This window comes from Cetorhinus maximus, chromosome 17 (assembly GCF_964194155.1).
Source record: "Cetorhinus maximus chromosome 17, sCetMax3.hap1.1, whole genome shotgun sequence".
Classification (NCBI taxonomy): Eukaryota; Metazoa; Chordata; class Chondrichthyes; order Lamniformes; family Cetorhinidae; genus Cetorhinus; species Cetorhinus maximus.
Window position 1 is genome coordinate 32,618,102 of NC_135895.1, and position 19,993 is coordinate 32,638,094.

At 42.8% G+C, this 19,993-nt stretch overlaps 1 protein-coding gene across 5 annotated transcripts in view; it reads left to right on the forward strand.

Moving 5' to 3' along the window:
- Window positions 1-214: 214 nt before the first annotated feature.
- The window catches only part of LOC144692302 (BTB/POZ domain-containing protein 19-like), a 179,092-nt gene continuing 159,313 nt past the window's right edge, over window positions 215-19,993 (forward strand). For all 5 annotated transcript variants that reach the window (XR_013579303.1, XR_013579304.1, XR_013579305.1 and 2 more), the window contains exons 1-3: window positions 215-416; window positions 9,029-9,254; window positions 13,218-13,271. Coding sequence is in view for 2 of the 5 variants with exons in the window: in XM_078560947.1 (XP_078417073.1) it covers window positions 325-416; window positions 9,029-9,254; window positions 13,218-13,271 (372 nt within the window). In the remaining 3 variants the exon portion in view is untranslated. The remainder of the gene's footprint in view (window positions 417-9,028; window positions 9,255-13,217; window positions 13,272-19,993) is intronic.

Consider the following 19,993-nt stretch of genomic DNA (forward strand, 5'->3'; position numbering starts at 1 on the left):
TCCCCCCCCACTCTCACCCCCCCCTCCCCCCCCCCACTCTCACCCCCCCCTCCCCCCCCCACTCTCACCCCCCCCTCCCCCCCCCCACTCTCACCCCCCCCTCCCCCCCCCACTCTCACCCCCCCCCCTCCCCCCCCACTCTCACCCCCCCCCCCCCCCACTCCCCCTCCCTTTCACATTCTTCATGCTCCGTTTTATTTCCTTCTCTGGTTTTCTTTAACTTTAACTGTTAGCCCCCCCCCACCCACCCCTCTCCCTGCCTGGACACCCCGGACTACAGCCTCCTCCCTCCTCCTCCACCTCCACCCAGCCCCGGCCCGGGACATGGCCGACCCTTCCCAACCCGCTTATCTGCGGGGAAACCTCGGATCCTTCGCCGCCGACATGAGGAAAATGATCAACGCCCCGGAGTGGAGGTGAGAGGGTGGCCGCGGAAAAAGCAGGAAAGCTCGGGGATTGGAAGGAGGTGGTAGGCCTCACACTGACTCCAGAGTTTCCACACCTGTTAATAATAGTTTATGGATAAACCTCGGGGATTTTTAAAAAATTATATAAAAATTACCATGAAAAGCTGCATCTCAGTAAGAATCGGTTAGGGGAAAATTTTTTTCTGTAATAATTTAATGCAACTTCAGGCACATTTTAAACTGTTTTCAATATTAAGGATAATCTTCAAACAAAAGCCTATTTTCCGAAATCACAACAGTGACCACACTTCAAAAGTACTTCATTGGTTGTGAAGTGTGTTGGGACAGCCTGGGGTTGTGAAAGACACTATAAATGCAGGTTCTTTCTTAGTTCTAAGTTTGTAACATGTACTTTTTGAATAAGCAAGGTACTGCCTTGATATTCAGATGATCTTTCTGCACTGGAGTTTAGTTCTTGCAACAAACTTCTTTATTTTATTCATTCACGGGATGTGCACTTCGCTGGCTTGGCCAGCATTTATTGCCCATCCCTAGTTGCCCTTGAGAAGGTGATGGTGAGCTGCCTTCTTGAACCACTACAGTCCATGTGGTGTAGGTACACCCACAGTGCTGTTAGGGAGGGAGTCCTAGGATTTTGACCCAGCGATTGTGAAGGAATGCCAATATATTTCCAAGTCAGCATGGTGATTGGCTAAGACGGGAAATTCCAGGTGGTGGTGTTCCCATGCATCTGCCGCCCTTGTCCTTCCAGATGCTATTGACCGTGAGTTTGGAAGGTGTTTTCTAAGGAGCCTTGGTGAGTTCCTGTAGTGCAGCTTCTAGATGGTACACAATGCTGCTACTGTGCGTTGGTGGTGGAGGGAGTGAATGTTTGTGGGTGTGGTGTCAATCAAGCAGGCTGCTTTGTCCTGGATGGTTTCAAGCTTCTTGAGTGTTATTGGAGCTTCATTCATCCAGGCAGGTGTATTCCATCACACTTCTGACTTGCGCCTTGTAGATGGTGGACCAGCTTTGGGAAGTTAGGAGGTGCGTTACTCGCCGCAGGATTCCTAGCCTCTGACCTGCTCTTGTAGCCACAGTATTTCTATGGCTAGTCCAGTTCAGTTTCTGCTCAGTGGCCCCCAGGATTTTTTTACCCCCAAATTCAACTCCAATGTTTTGCAGTCACACACCACAACAGCGGCTACTATTTGACCTTTGAGTCTGGAAACGGTCTAAAATGAAAACCAAAGGGGGTTCAGGTTCAGATGATGTAATAAACCAGAAGACCCAAACTTCAACAGTCTCTAAATGTTATGTGAAATATGCTCTGAAATGCAGCTTATATAAATTGGTTAGTGATGTGTTTTTCACATTCTGCTAATTTCTACAATTGCTGTGTGTAGCATGACTTGCAGCTTGAGTAGTGCAGTTTTGCATTAAAAAAATCCCAGAGGAAGTTCTCTGAACAGATTGGAGCAATAATGAATTACTACCTCGACAAATCACATGCCCTAATTTTTAAAAAAATACGATAGTAGCTGTCATGTCCAAGTCACTGATGAATGATGAAGCCACATCGAATGATTAATGACTTGTGATGTAATCACTGCAGGACTTAAGGTAACAGCTGATTATTGTAAAATAAGGCACAGTGCACACTATAATACATGCAGTATATTACAAGATTATAACACCTTTAGGTTTTCCAAAAATATAGGTCACGAGCAAAATATGAATGCCATATAACTCTTAATATAGATGCAGTTAGGAATACTTACAATTATCTTTATTTTTCTTAAAATGTTGGGTGGGATTTTTCGCACCCGCCCGTCCGCTGCTGGGATTTTCCGGTCCCGCTGCAAGTCAATGGACTTCTGGCTGGGGCGCCATCTTGCCCGCAGCGAGTCCTGCCCGTGATGGGGCTGGAAAATCCCGGCCGTTGTCTTTTTTGTTCTTCCTGAAATCTTCCTGCATATCGAGTGGTTGAAAGCATTTTTCCTCCAGGAATCTTCCAGTTCTGGAAGCATGAAAGAATTTACATTTATAAACCAACTTTTGTGATCACAGGGTATTCCAAAATGTTTTGTAATGGAGAGAAATGCTGTCTTGTAATTGAGTGCTGTCATCCTGGGGTTATCATTGACCAGAAACTGAACTGGACCAGCCATATAAATACTGTGTCTACAAGAGCAGATCAGAAGCTGGGAATTCTGCAGAGAGTAAGTCACCTCCTGACTCCCAAAGCCTAGCCTCTACAAGGCACAAGTCGGGAGTGCGATGTCCACTTGCTTGGATGAGTGCAGCTCCAACAACACTCAAGAAGCTCAGCACCATCCAGGACAAAGCAGCCAGCTTGATTGTTACCCCATCCACCACCTTCAACATTCACTCCCTGCACCACTGATGCACAGTGGCAGCAGTGTACCATCTACAAGATGCACTGCAACAACTCACCAAGGCTCCTAACCCTATAAGGACGAGGGCAGCAGATGCATGAGAATAACACCACATGCAAGTTCTCCACACACCATCCAAAACTTGGAAATATATCGCCTTTCTTTCACTGTCACTGAGCTAAAATCCTGGAACTCCCTAACAGCGCTGTGGCTGTACCTACACATATGAACTCAAGACCGGTGCAGCCCTCATAGACCTGTCATCACATGGTCTGGATTAAAGGCCTGACGCTGGAACTCGCAAGGATCACCCCCTGCCCCAAAACACTCTGCCTGCTTTTGGTGATGCTGAGCAATTGACAACTACATGTCCAACTTGGCGACAAGTTCAGCTCACCCTGAGCCCTCAACAGCGGACTGCCACAAGGATCAGTACTGGCACCGATGCTTTTCAATGTCTACATGAGCGACATGCTGCCAACAAAGTCGTGCAAATTTGCATATGCGGACAACCTTGACCTGCAATGCAACCAGCCACTTTTGACGACATGAGTCCACTTTGAACAGGGACCTCAACATCATGTCTAAGCACTTCCAGACTCAAACCAAACCCCTACAAAACAGCAGTCACTGTATTTCATCTTGATAAGAAGAATGCTAAACACATCCTGAATGTGACCTTTTACGAAAGCCTGGTACAACATGACACCAGCCCGATTTACCTCGGAATGAAGCTGGACCTCACGTTATCCTTCCACGACCACCTGAAGAAGGTAGCTACCAAGATGAAGTCAAGAGTGAACTTGACCCAGAAACTGGCAAACACCATTTGGGGAGCCTCTGTGCCAGTACTACGGACTTCAGTGATGGCTCTCATGTACTTCATAGCTGAGTACTGTGCACTGGTATGGACCAGAGGTAGCCACATTTGGTTAGTCGAGTGTGGTTGATGTACAACTGAACACTGCAATGAGATGCATCACTGGAACCCTCGAGTCCACACCAATATCCCGGCTACCTTGTGCTGGCACACATAATGCCCCCCCCCCCCCCCCACCACTACCTCCACCAATCCGCCACAATGCAGCGACCCTCCGTGAAGCTCAGTGAATCGAGATAAACAAACACCTCCCCATCCATCCACCAGGACACACCAAAGTCCCTCACCTCTGCTTGAAGTCACGTAAGCCCTTTAGGACCCATGCACACAACCTCAGGCATTGCGATTTAATCCCTGAAGAAGATTGGAAAAATGAATGGTCCTCAGAAAAAATCATGCACCAACACCTCGTGAAAGACCTGACACAGAAGATCCCTGTTTCGACCACTTGAAGCTCGTGGGCATCCTAAACATCATCCGTACAAACCGTAGATAAAAGCAAAATACTGCGGATGCTGGAAATCTGAAACAAAAACAAAAAATGCTGGAGAAACTCAGCAGGTCTGACAGCATTTTTGGAGAGAAAGACAGAGTTAACGTTTTAAGTCCATATAAGGGTCATATGGACTTGAAACGTTAACTTTGTCTTTCTCTCCAGAGATGCTGTCAGACCTGCTGAGTTTTGCCAGCAATTTTTGTTTTTGTGTCCGTACAAACTATGGCAGATGCAGATACCTGATGCACAAATGGAAAATTAAAAACTCTCCTGTGTGCGACTGTGGTCACCCACAACAGACCATGGAACACATAACAACTCAATGCCTGACTCATAAATACAAAGGCCATGTTACAGTGTTACACACCTCCATTCCTGACATAGTATCCTTGCTTGACCGCCTTGATGTAAAATTGTAGTTGTTGCCCTAAACCCAGCCATACGAAAGAAGAAGATGGACTGCAGCGGTTCAAGAAGGCGGCTCACCATCACCTTTTCAAGGGCGATTAGGGATGGGCAATAAATGCTGGGCTAGCTAATGATGTCTATAACCCATGAATGAATTTAAAAAAATGTTCTGTTTAAGTCTGACAAATTGACCCTTCAATAACAATTTCAGGAAGTGACATGGTAGAGATTGGCAACTCACTGTGGGTGCTAACTTTGATGGTGTGTCATGCTGATGCTGCAAAATGTGAACTAGGATGCAGCCCTGTAAGTTTCACACTTTTATCCCAAATCTTTCCTGTTTAAATATAGTAATAGAATCATCTCGCAGTTAGGGAGGCCGTTACTGAAAGATGATATACTCTGCTTTCCTGGCTCATGGTATCTTTTAAATATATTACAGTCTAATAATAGCCCGAATTAAATGACAGAGGCACAACATTTGGCAAGCATCAAGTGAGACTTGGAAATTAAAATTTCCATGGGTACATCTCTGAAATAATTTCCGATCAAAAGCAGTTTTATGTTAATTAATAACCTCTTAAAAGTTAGCTGGAGCTGCTCCTGGTTAAGACGGGGCAGAAGGACACAGTGATAGGTATAAATATAGATGATCAGATACTCTACAAATATGCTGGTTTCAATCTGGGAAGCATGGAAAAGTCATCAGTGTAATCCATCAAATAGGAATTGAATGGTGCAGATCGTAATGATAGCATAGAGTTTGATTCCTAGCAGTGACGGATGAGTGGGGCGGGGGAATTTTTTTTTGACAACCTGAGATTATTAGCTGCCAACATGAAATTGAATAAATTATTGAATGTCCTTCACAGGAGTATCCTTCTTCTAGAAGGAAAAGCCTCGATGACTGAATCATCTTTACTCATTTGGCAATTATTTTCTGACCCTATTACTTCCTGGCAGTCAACTGCAAATTGTTTCTCAATAAATTTCCAGTGATGTTACTAATCATTTTAGTGTGACACTATCATCATCATCAACAACAACTTGCGTTTACATGAAGTTCTACCTTTGCAACAAGATATTTGGATGCACTTTACAGTAAGGAGGAAAGTGATTTGGTGGACATGGGAAAGGTGAGGGGAATGGAAACTGATTGAAGAGGGTGGGGTTTGGGGAGATTCTTGTAAGTAAGGGGCGAGAGGCAACGTGATCAGAGCTGGGCAGATAATTGAAGAAGCAGGACTGTGGCAACTGTGTGAGTGGATATTTATAATGACCATGTCGACCAAAATTGATTCAGAATTTTATTTGCTTCTGAATCCACAATAATTATGTCTGTTGAGTTCTTCAACATCATAAGCAAAGTACTGTTGCAACATTTTTGGTTTCTCTTCCTGACAGCTGATATGTTGCTGGCATACCTTGCTACATTCTGCAAGGAGTTTGTCTTTCTTTTCAGTGATCTCAGTTTCATATGGCTCAACCTCAGATTATCAGTTGCCAGAAGAATCTTGGAATCAACCCTAACTGGAATTACAGTTAAAAGTTACGTGGCATTAATTCCACATGTGTCTACACCTTCAAACCTTTTCCATATCTGACAATGATACAATACAACTCCTAATAAGACACTTCAAATGAGCCCTTGGAGCAACAGCATGCATTTACGTAGCACCTTTAGTGTGGTAAAAATGTCCCAAAGCATGTTACAATTTCCCATAATCAGACAAAAATTAACACTGAGCCAAAGAAGGAGACATATGGAGAGGTGACCACAAGCTTGTTTAAAGATATTTTAGGCTGCCAATGTTGTCACTTGCATCTTTGTGAAGGGGAATGTTACTTGTTCCATTCCAGTCTTCATCACTAAGAAAACTGCCAACTGTAGGATGAGTGGAACACTTGTTGGAAGCTGAAATGCATGTTGAAATGTCACATTTTAATTGAGCCAAGGCAACACATGACAATAGCTGGCTAGAGAGATAGGGCAACAGCTGACCTACGTGGCAAGGCAGCTGGTGCATTGTAAGATTTTAGCTTTTTGAAGTTGTTCTTGGTTAACTGTCAGCGAAAGTGACAATATAGTTCAGTATTTAGCTCAGTGCCTTTATGTTAGGGAAGGGAAAAGAAATCCATTCCTGAAGACTGTGGACTGGATTTTCATCTTCGAGGCGGGTAGCAGGGGTAGGGAAATTTACCAGCTCAGTGTGCCCACCTTGGGAGAAGATGGGATTTTCATTACAGGGGGGTGGGTGCAGGCTGCAGTCGGACCAGCGGATCCTGGAAAGAGTTCAGAGACAGTCACAGGGGCTCCCGGGTGCAGAGGCGGGACTTCACCCCAGCTATAATAAAACCAGTAAGGCCCTGTAGTGCTCACCACTCACACCCCTCAGTCCCCCACACAGTCCCCATGCCCCATCCATGACACCTCATGCCCCTCCACCCACCAACACCAAGGTCCCTCATACCACTTGCACCCGGCAGCCCCTGTGGCTGCCTCTGAACTCTTTCCAGGATCCATTGATCCGACTGCAGCCTGCACCCACCCCCCCTGCAATGAAAATCCCATCTTTGCAGGCACTTTCTCCCAAGGTGAGCACACTGAGCTGGTAAATTTCCCTACCCCTGATGAGCTATGCCCCTCTATCCACTCCCATGGCCCCTCATGCCAAGCTATGACACTTGCGTGCCAATTTACCACTGTATAGAGCCAATGCACCCTATAGTGACAATAGGATGTATTAAAAAAGCTTCTTTAAAAAAAAGTCATTCAGTCATAATTTTCCACTTCGAAAAAAACTCATTTCACTAAGACCAATAAAAGTGCTAATAATCCAAGTAAGGGTGGCTGATCCTGCCTTCCCTAAAGGATATTAGTGAACCAGATGGCTTTTTACGACAATCAATGATAATTTCATGGTCACCATTGTCATGAAAGTGGATTACCTCCCCAAATTACTTATGGGCATATCAAACTTTTTAAGGAAGACATTTGTTTTTTTAAAAAGAAATACAAGCAAAGACACTGAACAGAAGATGGCTGAGAATGTAAAGTAACTGCTTTCTCGAAAATTCCAGTGTGGATTATACTTGACTGGTTAGTCCTGAGAGAACATGGAATGCCGCACTTAAAAAGGTGTCAAGGCCTACTTCAGACAGAGACACTTGAAAGGAAGAGATGAAATGCAAAAGACTGAACTTTAATCTCCTGTGGTTGCGAAGACAATGGAGACTGATTGCCACATCTCAGCAGACATCCAAAACCATCTCCTGTTGAGTTATATCTCAGAATGCGGAAATGGTCTGAGTTGAAAGAAAACGGACTCTAGGTGAAAGACATGTTTGCTTTTTCCCTTTCAGGAATGCACAAGGAAATGGGTTAAAAAGCTAGCTGCAGATCTGATCTGTGTTTGCTGGTGTGTTGTGAGAGTGACAGCAGAAGAAGATCAACTAGGCACCTCTGCAGCTTGCAGGCAAAGTTTCTCTCCCTCTCTCTGTTGCTGGAGGCAAGTCAGCAAAGCCACAATCAAAAAGGAAATAGGACAGCTTCTTCAGCCAACCTGCAGAACCAAGTGTTTCCAAACCAACTGCTAAATTGCCAAAGTCAGCTGTATCGGAATTACCCAACTTAACAGCTGCAATGTTTCACCTTCTACGCTTCACAGACAAGCCAAAGACTGATTTGTATATCTTTTTTATAACTTTTATTTGGACTCAGCTTCTCATTTCTGATCTGTGTGTATGTGTGTTGTGTTTTTATTATTTTTGGGGAGTTTTTAGTAACTAATAAACTTACTCTTTCTTTGACTCAAGAAAGCCTGGTTAAATTGGCTCCTTCTAAAACATTACTACATTTGGACTGGGAGAAGGTATCCAAGTTGGGGAAGTGATACCTTTTAAATTAACTTTGTTGCGACCAACCAGCGGTTGAGGGGGAGGGTGGTGCGGGGTGGTGTTGAATAAAGAAGGAGAGCCAGCTCTTTCTTTCTCCTGGGAGCATAACAAAATTGAGGTCCCATTTGGGAAGTTAACATTGGGGAGACCTCTTCTGGGTACCAGTCGTAACACCGTTACTGAGACTAGCTTTCAATTCCATATTTATCAATTGAATATAAATTCCACCAGCTGGGATTTGAAGCCATGTTCCCAGAGCATTAGTCCAGTGACATTACCATTATGCCACAGCCTGCTCATAAGTATCAATAGCTGAAATTGCAAGCACATAAACTTAGCAATGTAAAGCATAGTAACCATGATCTAGCAGTCTTTTGTGGCACTCCATCTGTGTAGCGATTGATACTTTTAAAGAGGCAGTCATGATATTATCCCAATTATATGGATTTTCTATTTGTTGTGCAGGGTAACCATTTAAAAAGTTTTAATTTTTGTGTTGTGAATAACTTGTTTTATTGTGTGTGTGCTTTTTCTTAACCAGTGATGTAAAATTCATTGTTGGAGAGGAGAGGAAAGTGGTATATGCCCACCGCTGCATCTTAGCTTATCGCTGTGAGGCATTTAATGCCATGTTCGCCAAGCAACATTTGTCATGCGATGCAAAAGAAGCCGAAATTCCATTTGTTCTCTCAGATGTGCAGCCAGACGTCTTTCTGGCTGTGGTTGAGTTTCTCTACACAAACTGCGTGATGCTGAGCAGCAAAATAGTGAGTACATGACTTTTTAAGCTAGATGGATAGGTTTTAACTTGGGCAGTTGACTGGCTGAATGAACCAGCCATCTCCGCCTTGCATAGCATAGCCCAGGCCTCATTACGTTAGAATCAATGCGCTGCAGATATCAGATGGGCAATGGATGCAGTTAATTAATTTTGGGCTAGATTGCAAACTAAATCTTAGTGGAGGAGGGCAGTCACAGTTTTGGAGGGGGGAGGGGCAAGAGGTGGCCTTGAGCGCAGTGGGGAGTTTGGGGAGAACAGAGGGAGCTCGAGTGGGAACGGCCCAGATTATCTTTAAGGGGCCCTAACCCCTGGCTTCAAGAGAATAATTTAAAAGTTACCCTTTTGGGGCCTCCTTGCTGTACCACCAGTAAAACAGGTCGTAGTGTGCATCGAGTTTGCTCTGGTCTGTCTTTAAATGGCAGTCAAAGCTCTATGCTTGTTTTGGGACCCTGATTTCCATATTTAGAGGGGCTTATTGCCTCAAACAAATAGATGGCTTGGCGTTCTAGCAGTAGGCCTCTGTTATGGTGGCAATGGGAATGTTGGTATTAACAGGATGGTAAGCCTATTGACCCCAATGTGAGGCCGTTATCGTTCTGTTAATGCCGACTTCGGCAAGTTAAAGTCAGCCCATTAAATATCTTTTGCTCTGGTTAGTTTTGTGCTGTAGACCAATCAAAAACAGCTGCTGAAAACGGTTCTGTTTTTGGCAGTTGTTTGCAACGGTGGAACCTTTTGGCCTGTGTTATGTATTCATGATTAAGGGAGAGCATCCAGTTGCCCTAACATTTTCCCAATTATCCCCAGTAAAATCCAACCACCATAGAAACACATCACAATTTTTAGCTTTTAGTTTTGGTATTCTTGGTTTCAAGCTAAAAATATGCTACAAGTGCACACAGACTCTCTTCAATACTCATCAATCACCCATAATGTTGCACGTGGAGAGGGAAGATCAAGTGTAATCTGCTGGGGAAGTGGGTTTGGAGTTGAGAGTGGGGGATAATTCAGGCTTTATTATAAAGATAAACCACCTGTCCTTATTTTTATATTTCCCTTATAAATTCCTGTTCACATCTGTAATAAAATCTTCCTATGTAAACTTGTTATGCTGTAAATACACCCTCCTCTTGACAAGAGGTTTGTGCAGACGTAAGATTTATTTCATATGTCAAGTAGATAGTTCAACATCAACCGACTGAAATTTGGGAAGCATTGAAGTAGAATGGGTTGGAACTGAGGAGGTTTTTCTGCAATCTGATGTAAGGGAACACAGTACCTGCAAGTTCCCCTCCAAGCCACACACTGCCCTGTCTTGAAACTATATTGCCCTTCCTTTACTGTCGCTGGTCAAAATCCTGAAACTCCCTTCCTAACAGCACTGTGGGTGCTTCCATACCATGTGGACTGCAGTGGTTCAAGAAGGCGACTCACCACCACCTTCTCAAGGCCAGTTAGCGATGGGCAATAAACGCTGGCCTCAGCAATGACACCCACATCCTGTGGAAGAATAAAAAAGAGTTGAAGAGCTGAGGAACACAAAACTGAGACACTACAGCATCAGCACTCCTGGGAGGGCAGAATCACAGCTGCATAGACAAGTTTACAGTTTCCATTATAGATGTGGACATAGGAATTTATAATGGAAAAAGTTGAAAGGAAATGTACACAGATATAAAATTTCCTTTGCATTTTATAGATGTGTAGAACATTGTAGACAGTGCTGGTGGATGGAGTAAAGTTTTCATGCTTTTGGAAGTCGTCACGTCTGTTTGGGTCAAAATGATGTTAGTGGCTACTTTCCAGTGGCTACTAATGCTGTGATTTAATTCCAAGTACTTTGTTTATGACTGAAAATTAAATATTCATGTCAAAGTAAAGGATCACCAATGGCAAAAATATTTCCATTAATAATATTTAAATATTCTCTCCATTGACTGAGAGAAGTGGACTGCTTTCAACCTGCCCACAACTCCAAGAGGAGTTGAGTTTTCAGTCTTTGTAATCCGTGCTGAAGAGCTTATTTCAATAGAATCATTAGTTTTCTTCACTTTATGCGACATTGGAACCTTCAGCTCAGGTCACTCTGGGAGCTACATGAAACAGTGAAATCGTTAACTCAGGTCATTTGGTTTGCCACGTACTACCCAAAATCTTCAGCTCTGCTTATTCAGTAGTCCTTGTACTCTGATAGAATTTGAATCACCATTCAATCAATTGAAAAATAAAATATTCTTATTGTTTGGGATGAGTGAACTAGAATGTGAGAAAACTTGATTTGTCTCTCATCTGCCACTGGATGCCTGTAGGAATCAAAACCTGTTCTAAAGCAGAGCCTAAAGCTTAATTTTGCTAAATTGAGAAATGTCCTTCCAAATCAGAGATTCTAGCCCCAAAACTTGTTTTTTTTTGCTCCGCTGAAGAAGCATTCTGTTAGCCATAATATTATTTCTTGCCAGACGTTTCTCAGTTGAATTTGAGATCAAAGTGTCTTCTCATGCAAAGCATTGAACAGGACATAGGCTGAGAAATCTGAGATCCCTAGGCATTTACAGTATAAAGGAGGAGACTTAATATGCTACGTCCCAAAGCTAAAATAATCAGATATACAGAGTTTTCTTAGGTGTGATTTGTATCCATAATTGGGATTTATTTTGTTTATTTTTTTCCCCTTATCCGAAGATGCTGATTCATGCTGGGGTATGATTTCATGAGCACTGCAATCCTCCGGAACCTTTGGCCATTCTTCATATATATGTTTAAACATTGAGGCTGTTTGACTGTTAAGCACAGTTAAGCCCCAAAACCATCCATACCCAATATTTGTTCCAGTGGAATTTAAAGCAGGGAGAGGCATGTGGGTTAACGAATAGCATTTAGGTGTGGTACTTTATTGCCTTCCCTAGGCTAATTGTTCTATTGGTTGACTTTGCACGGATCAGGAATTGAATCCGAGACCTTCTGATTTCTATGGTTCAACTACATGCTGACTTTACCAACTGAGTTACCTGGGGAGCTAGAAATACATGTTCTTATACTTGCTAAGATTTCAAGAAATAATTATAACAAGAAAAAGAGCATTAGTGAGTCTGATATACAAAAACATGAATGGAGTTATCAATGCTCTAAACTTGATATAGAAAGTCAACACAGAGATAGAAGATGAAGGCAACAAATGTAATAGGTGAACATTAGACTCCTGCACTCGAATAAATATCTGTGCGAAATCAGCAATCCAATTTGCATGAGGTCATGGATATATAATGATATTAAACTTTTGGAGTGATCATAAATGGAGCCACATTAGACCAATCCAATCAAGACCCACATTTTGTATTGTGAGAAGCCCTAAAACATTTTAATAAATTCTTTCATTTGTTTTAAATATTTTCTTCTTCTTTAGGTTCCCCACCCCTGTGCTCTATATAGGTCCTCAGCTGAATGGTTTGGAAGTCAATAACTTCCAGACCCTTTTCTTAAGCAATTGTAAAGAGATAATCTGGTGCAATGACTTGCCTTTTAATATTAGGAGAAGCTTGCATTTTTCCCTTCTGCTTTTGTAATAACATAAAAAAATCCATTAAATATTTTTAGAAGGCATTTTTTTCAGTCCCAGTTGAATATTTTCTACCCTTTAGCAGAGAGACTAAAAAAAATAAAAAAAAGACCATGACTGGTCTGTAACCACACAGCTGATGCCATTCTTGTCAATGATGTGGAGTGAGTATCCTTCAAGGGAATCTGTTTTGCTACTTCATTATTTACAGTGGAGACTACATGGAGACTGGCAGCAACTTGTTGAAAATGATTACCACTGACATATGAACACATCATTCTTGCTTCTAGATTGAAGCATCCATTGAATTAAATAGGTCAATACTAATCCATGATCATGATTTCTGTTAATTTGTTTGCTTCAACCTTCTGTAAACTTTTTCCTTTTCTTCAGGCTCTGGATGTACTTACATCAGCAGTGGAATATGGGCTGGATGAGCTTCAAAAGGTAAGACTTCTGATAATTGATAGTTGGTTAACAAGATTAGAAGGACAACATTGTCTGTTGCGGTAGGTATGTAGAAATCTAAAATACATAGCTCAGTTCAACTGAAATCATTGGGATGGGCTGTGATTCATAAATTCTTTCACAGCGCAACTTCCTAATTTCATAATACTGCCCATATTATGCTTCATGCGTGCTTATGGAATTTGCACAGAGGGTTGGAGAATGCAAAAATGATTAAACTAATTTGTAAAATACATTATCGCTAGACTCCTAAATAATTAGAGTATAAATGCATACTTTTAGCAGTTCATTTTAAATGCAAATTTTCCTTCCTTCAGTGAATAGCTCTTTGTCCCCTACCTGTGTGTTCCACTCTGATTCAATGTATTAAAGTATGAGGGGGAGCACTGAGAGGTGACCTAGTTTATTTTGCTTTAAACTTTTTTTTTATTCATTCAAAGAATGTGGGCTTCGCTGGCTGGGCCAGCATTTATTGCCCATCCCTAGTTGCCCTTGAGAAGGTGGCGGTGAGCTGCCTTCTTGAATCGCTGTGGTGTAGGTGCACCCACAGTGCTCTTAGGAAGGGAGTTCCAGGATTTTCACCCAGCGACAGTGAAGGAATGGCGATATATTTCCAGGTGAGGTTGGTGAGTGACTTGGAGGGGAACTTCCAGGTGGTGGTGTTCCCATCTATCTGCCGCCCTTGTCCTTCTAGGTGGTAGCAGTCGTGGGTTTGGAAGGTGCTGTTGAAGGAGCCTTGGTGAATCCCTGCAGTGCATCTTGTAGATGGCATTTACTGCTGCTACTGTGCTTCAGGGGTGGAGGGAGTGAATGTTTGTGGATGTGGTGCCAATTAAGCAGCTGCTTTGTCCACGATGGTGTCAAGCTTCTTGAGTGTTGTGGGGGCTGCACTCATACAGGCAAGTGGGGAGTTTTCCATCACACCCCTGACTTTCAAATAGATCAATTTAAGATTTGAAGGAAAAATTTCCCAAAAAGTGCCGTAATTATTTGAGTAAAGTATATTATTTCCAGAGAAGTGAGTATCATACATAAAGGGAAGGAAATGCCTTTATTTGACCTTTACTTCAGTGTGAATTTGAATGTAGATTTGAATGGAAATTATATAGAGGCGACAGCCACAGTGTGTTTCTGTCATAAATTACGGCAGCATTGATATAACATCTGGGAGTTTTCCTCAGTTAGCTCTCCAAATAGAATACCGAGAGCTCTACTTCTTAGCATTAATTGATCTGTATAAAGTCCTCCTTGGGCTTTTGAATTGTTTTGGGTAGTTTCTCTGCTGTTAGTGCAATTTGACCCCTATACAATTGGGTGGATTTGAAGGTGGAATGTTTTACCCTGAGTAACTTTTGTAGTAGACACTGTAACATAATTTAAAAGGGAACTGGATAAGTATTTGAAAAAGAGAAACATAAAGGTTATGTAGAAGGGGCAGGGAATTTCTCAAATAACCTTGCATATTAAAATGGTTTATCTTTGTCCCTAATTAACATGAATCATGGTACAAAATTCACTTCTTGTGAGTGAAAATGTTATCTTTATTACATGATTCAGGCTATTTTCCAACCTCAAAGGAAATATATTTCATGTGTGAACAGATGATATGTGGATATGTGCTTTAGCAGTGTTTGAGAAAGTGGTAAAGGAAGCATCGAACTTTGACCTAGTTTCTCAAATGCTTTATCGTCAAAAAAAGCATCAACATAGTTACAATGGATATCAAAACACAGGCATAGCAAAAATGAGTTGCAAGAACCATTTATTTAAAGACAGCTGATAATCTACGCGTCTTATACATGCGCTGGAGATGCTGTCAGTCTGTCTTTAGCTTTTGAACCCTCGCTATGACAAAACCCTGGAACTCCCTTCCTAACAGCACTGTGGATGTACCTGCTCCACGTGGACTGCAGCGGTTCGAGAAGGTAGCTCACCACCACCTTCTCATGGGCAACTAGAGATGGACAATAAATGCTGGCTCAGCCAGTGAAGCCCACATCCCATAAATGAATAAAAACAAAATAATTTATTTCCTCATTATAATTGTATTTCCACTGCCAGACTGACTGAAATCAGCTAACTCAGCATATCCTGAGGATTGAGCCTGGAAACTCCCCGCTTAGTGACTTACTAACTTGGCCAGTTTAATTAAGAGGTAAGTTATTCCTATCCAGTTTCAGGATCTTTTTCTCACATCTCAGTCTTTTCTGACTGAGAAGGCAAGAGATATGGAAAATTTTCAGACCTTCTACCAGGACAGTTCTGCAACCAACCAGTGAGAAAGAAAGACTTGCATTCATATAGTGCTTTTCATGACTACCGGACATCTCAAAGTGCTTTACGGCCAACAAAATACTTTTGAAGTGTAATCAATGTGAATTTGGATGTTTTGAAGTGTAATGTGGGAAACGCAGCAGGTAAATTATATCCCATGAACAGCAATGTGACAATGACCAGATATGTTTTTTGTAATGTTAAGTGAGGGATAAATATGGACCAGAATACATTGGGATAATTCCCCTGTTCTGCTTCAAAATATACTGCCATGGGATCTTTTACATTCACACAAACAGGCAGATTGGGCCTTGATGTAATGTCTCATCTGAAAGACAGCATCTCTGACAGTGTGGCACTCCCTCAGTACTGCACTAGAATGTTAGCCTCTGGTTTTTTTGTGCACTGGAGTGCAGGAGACTGTGATTGATTCTTCTCAAAACCATTGCACCTATCCCTCCAGTCAGGTCAAGTTGGGAAACTTGCCTTGTGTGGAACAATCATGGACAGGAACTTAAAACCGAACACAATGTGCACTTCTAGAGAAGAATGTGGAAAGAATGGGAAAGCAGTTATAGTTCGACATCGAGGTTAACAATCCATTCAACGGGTTCAGTGTGAATGGTTGTGATGCCACCAGGAATGGATCTCTCAGCTGAAGTTCAGTACATCAGCAATGGTCTGACTTGGACGGCCATATTCACAGTTTGAGCTGTTCCTCATTTTTCACTTGTGGAGCAAGTGGCCACATCTTCCCTGACCCGTCCTCAAGTAGTTGATGGTTGTCCGGATTTCCGTGGAAGGTTGAAACCTGGGGCTTCACCACTTGGGTCAGTTACCAGGTTGCAATTGGTGATGCATGCAGTCATCCAGGCGGAGTGCCATTGAGAGGTGGGGCTGTCGTCAGTTTGTAGGGTATGGAGTGTGTTCCAGTAGGGACTATGGGAATTTCAGGCAGGCGTAAGGGTTTTTTTCGAGGTCATGTGTCAAATGGGAGTGCAGTGTTAGCTGTCAGTCCGTGGTGTTCTTCGGGATGGACGTTTTCCTTGCGGACACCAGGATGTTCAATATGTGTTAGCACAGGAAGCCACTCAAGCTGTGTTGTGGATATCTACCACGTTTGTGTGGCAGCTCCAGAGCCAGGTTGAACAGCAGTACTCTGCTGTTAGGTAAACAGGGCGAGTGAAGCAGTGCATTCTGTGTTGGCTCTGCTGCCCAAGGTAATAACTACCAGTTTCCGTATGAGATGGGTCGCCCACTTAGGGCAGAGATGAGGAGAATTTTTTTTCTAAGGGCTGTGAGCCTTTGGAACTCTCTTCCTCAAAAGGCAGTGGAAGCAGAGTCTTTGAATATTTTTAAGGTGGAGGTAGGTAGATTATTGATAAGCAAGGGGGGTGAAAGGTTATCAGGGGTAGGCGGAAATGTGAAATTGAGGTTGTAATCAGATCAGCCTTGATCTCATTGAATGGTAGAGCAGGCTGTAAGGGCAGAGTGGCCTACTCCTGTTCCTAATTTGTATGTTCGTATTCACTGTCACCTTGGCCTTAGCTCCAGTGTTCTGCAGGTGTTGCCGCTAGGCCAATGTACGGTCAAGAGTGCTGCCAAGGTGTTTTGGTGTTGGATCGTGGATGAGTGGTAGGTCACAGAGCTGGACTGATGTTCCTCCCTGGCCTTCGAGTTGTCCAGGTGGTAGGCTGAAACCACAGTCTTGGCAGTGTTTGTCAAAGTTTCCATTTTCTGAAGTAGGCTTCCAGAGAACATAGATCTTCAGTGAATGTTTGCTCAATGTCCTGAAGTTCTTTAGCCTGGAAAGCCGGGGCCAAGTCGTCAATATGTGTAAAAAGCCGTGACTTTGTGAGAGGGAGGTTATTGGTATATATACTGAAGAGAATTGGTGCGAGGACTGATCCCTGTGGGAGCCCATTATTGCTCATGCGTGGATGGCTGATCTCATTTCCAAGGTGCACGTGGAACTGTCAGTTGCTGATCATGGGCCAGAATTTTGAGTTCAGTGGCTGGGCGGGGTTGGCGGGCCAAGGAATAGCCAGGAAACGGCCCGCCGCCCACAAATCAGCCCCTGACCGTGATTTACACTGGCGGGCCAATTAATGGCCAGCCAGCGTGAAGGGTGCACTGATATGATCAGTGCTGCCTGGGTTGGGGGTGGGCGGAGGGCAAGCGCTGAAGTTAGCACGGGCGCGGGGAAGTTCTCACAGAAAGCTCCCTGAAGGCAGAGAGCTGCCTCATGGAGCTGAAGACTGCAAAAGTATCAAATAAAGATTTTTAAATTCAGTAAAAAAAATGTCCAAGCAACACAAGCAGTCACCTGAGCATAGACATTATAAAAATTCTGTGCATAGATTTAAAAAAAAAATTTAATGATGGAAGCCTCCTGAGAAATGCAAAGGCCGCCTGGCCGATTTGCCCGCCCGCCAGCCATAACGTTGGATGGGCAGCGAAAAATCCCAGTTATTTGCACCTTTAATAGGCTTAATAGCCTTCTTAATTGTTGGTGGGCACGGCTTCCAAGTTTAGTGCGTGTCTGCCAATGGAAATATTGCGCGAGTGCACAATGACATTGGGATGCTCGCCTGACGTCATTGCGTGCTATTTTATGCTCGTACATGTTGGCCATACGTCGAGCGAAAAATTCTGCCCATGGAGTTGATTAGTTGTAGCGTTTTGACACAGCAGATGATTTTGGAGAGTTTCAGTAGCATGCCTGTGGGCCACACTATGGCATAGGCACAGGATAGTTCTTGTATTCAGGCTTTTCTGGAAACCGGCTTGAATATGTGAGGTCAGTGTCAGGACCAGCTTGGAGTAGTTGCAGCCTGTGCGAAAACCGGCCTGTTGGGAGGCTTTGCCTCTAGCATGGGGAAATAATTCCCCTCCAAGCCACTCGCCATCCTGATTTGGAAATATACCACCGTTACTTCACTGTCGCTGGATCAAAATCCTGGAACTCCCTCCCTAACAGCACTGTGGGTGTACCTACACCACATGGACTACAGCAATTCAAGACAGTAGCACACCACCATCTTCTCAAGGGCAATTATGGATGGGCAATAAATGCTGGCCTAGCCAGCAATGCCCACATCCCATAAATAAATAATAAGAAAAAATTATTGCTAAGGTAGTTAAGGAGTTAAGCCTTAATATTACGCACACCCAAACCCCTTAGAAAAAACTTAGCGTCTGTTCTGAGAATAATTCTTATCACAGCACAAATTTCCAATACCCAATTTGAATATGCTTTGGTTCCAGAATTCAAGCTAAACTTAAGGACAAATCTTGGGAGGCTGAAGATCCATTTTACTTGCGTTTGCAAATGTGTCTAACTGGCTAGGATCACAAACGATTAAGTTCCTCAATGAAGTGTTTGCCAATATTATTTACCTTTGTGCTGAGATTTGGTGCCTTGTAATACGAAACTTAACCATGCTGTGTGCTCCATGCAGGCCCGGACGTGCCTCCTGAACCAATTCCAGCAGTTCAAATGGGTCTAGGGTGCCATGTCCTGAAGCTTTTAAGAAAAGATCACATCCAGCATTGCTTCCCTAATGTCAGTCAGGATCATCACTTTATAAAATCAACTCACATCAGTCAGTGGATCTGTGATTAGGGGAGAAGCACGCTATACACAAGAAGATGTTTGCGTAGTTTATTTGTTCAAAAGTGAATGAATATATAGCATAGGAGAGTGTTTTGAGTGATGATCGTGGTGTGTTGAACTGTGCTGTATAAAGGGGTGTGGAGAATATTGGAGACATTTCAAATTTAAGCTGTTAACGCAGATGAGAAAACTCGAGTATAATGTAAAAAGTGTTGTGTTTGATGGGAATTCTTTCCTCCCCTACCGAGGTGAGTAGTCAATGTGTGGAACAGAGTTTCTTCATTATTAAGGAGGGGATTGGAAAAATAGTTAAGTACGGAATTGAAGGTTGGAGGGATGGATGTAAACATAGGTGAATAAATAGACTATAGAAAACAATAGTTGGCTGGATGAATGGACCGAATGATTTTTTTTTTCACTCCTGCATGATTGTGTACTTACATGTATCCTTAGTGGAATGTACTATGTTTAGCATTGTTCACACTTGCAAATGTGAACCCCATGATTTTATGATTTGTTTTAAAGCTTCTGCTTCACATGAGAAATTAAAAAGAATATAGGGTTCTACAGTTTTAAATTTCTCATGTGAATTATGAACATTTAAAAAGAAACTTAGTAAAATTTGGACTCATGAGTTGTATGTTGTTATATTCAAATTCTCTTTTGTAGATGCTTTGCTTAATTAAGTATAATGGCCAGGGTGAAATTTTTATGAAGTTTTCTCCTTTTGGAAGTTTTACTTGTGATTATATAGACTGCAAATTCTTTTATTCTTTCATGGGACGTGGGTGTCGCTGACAAAGTCAACATT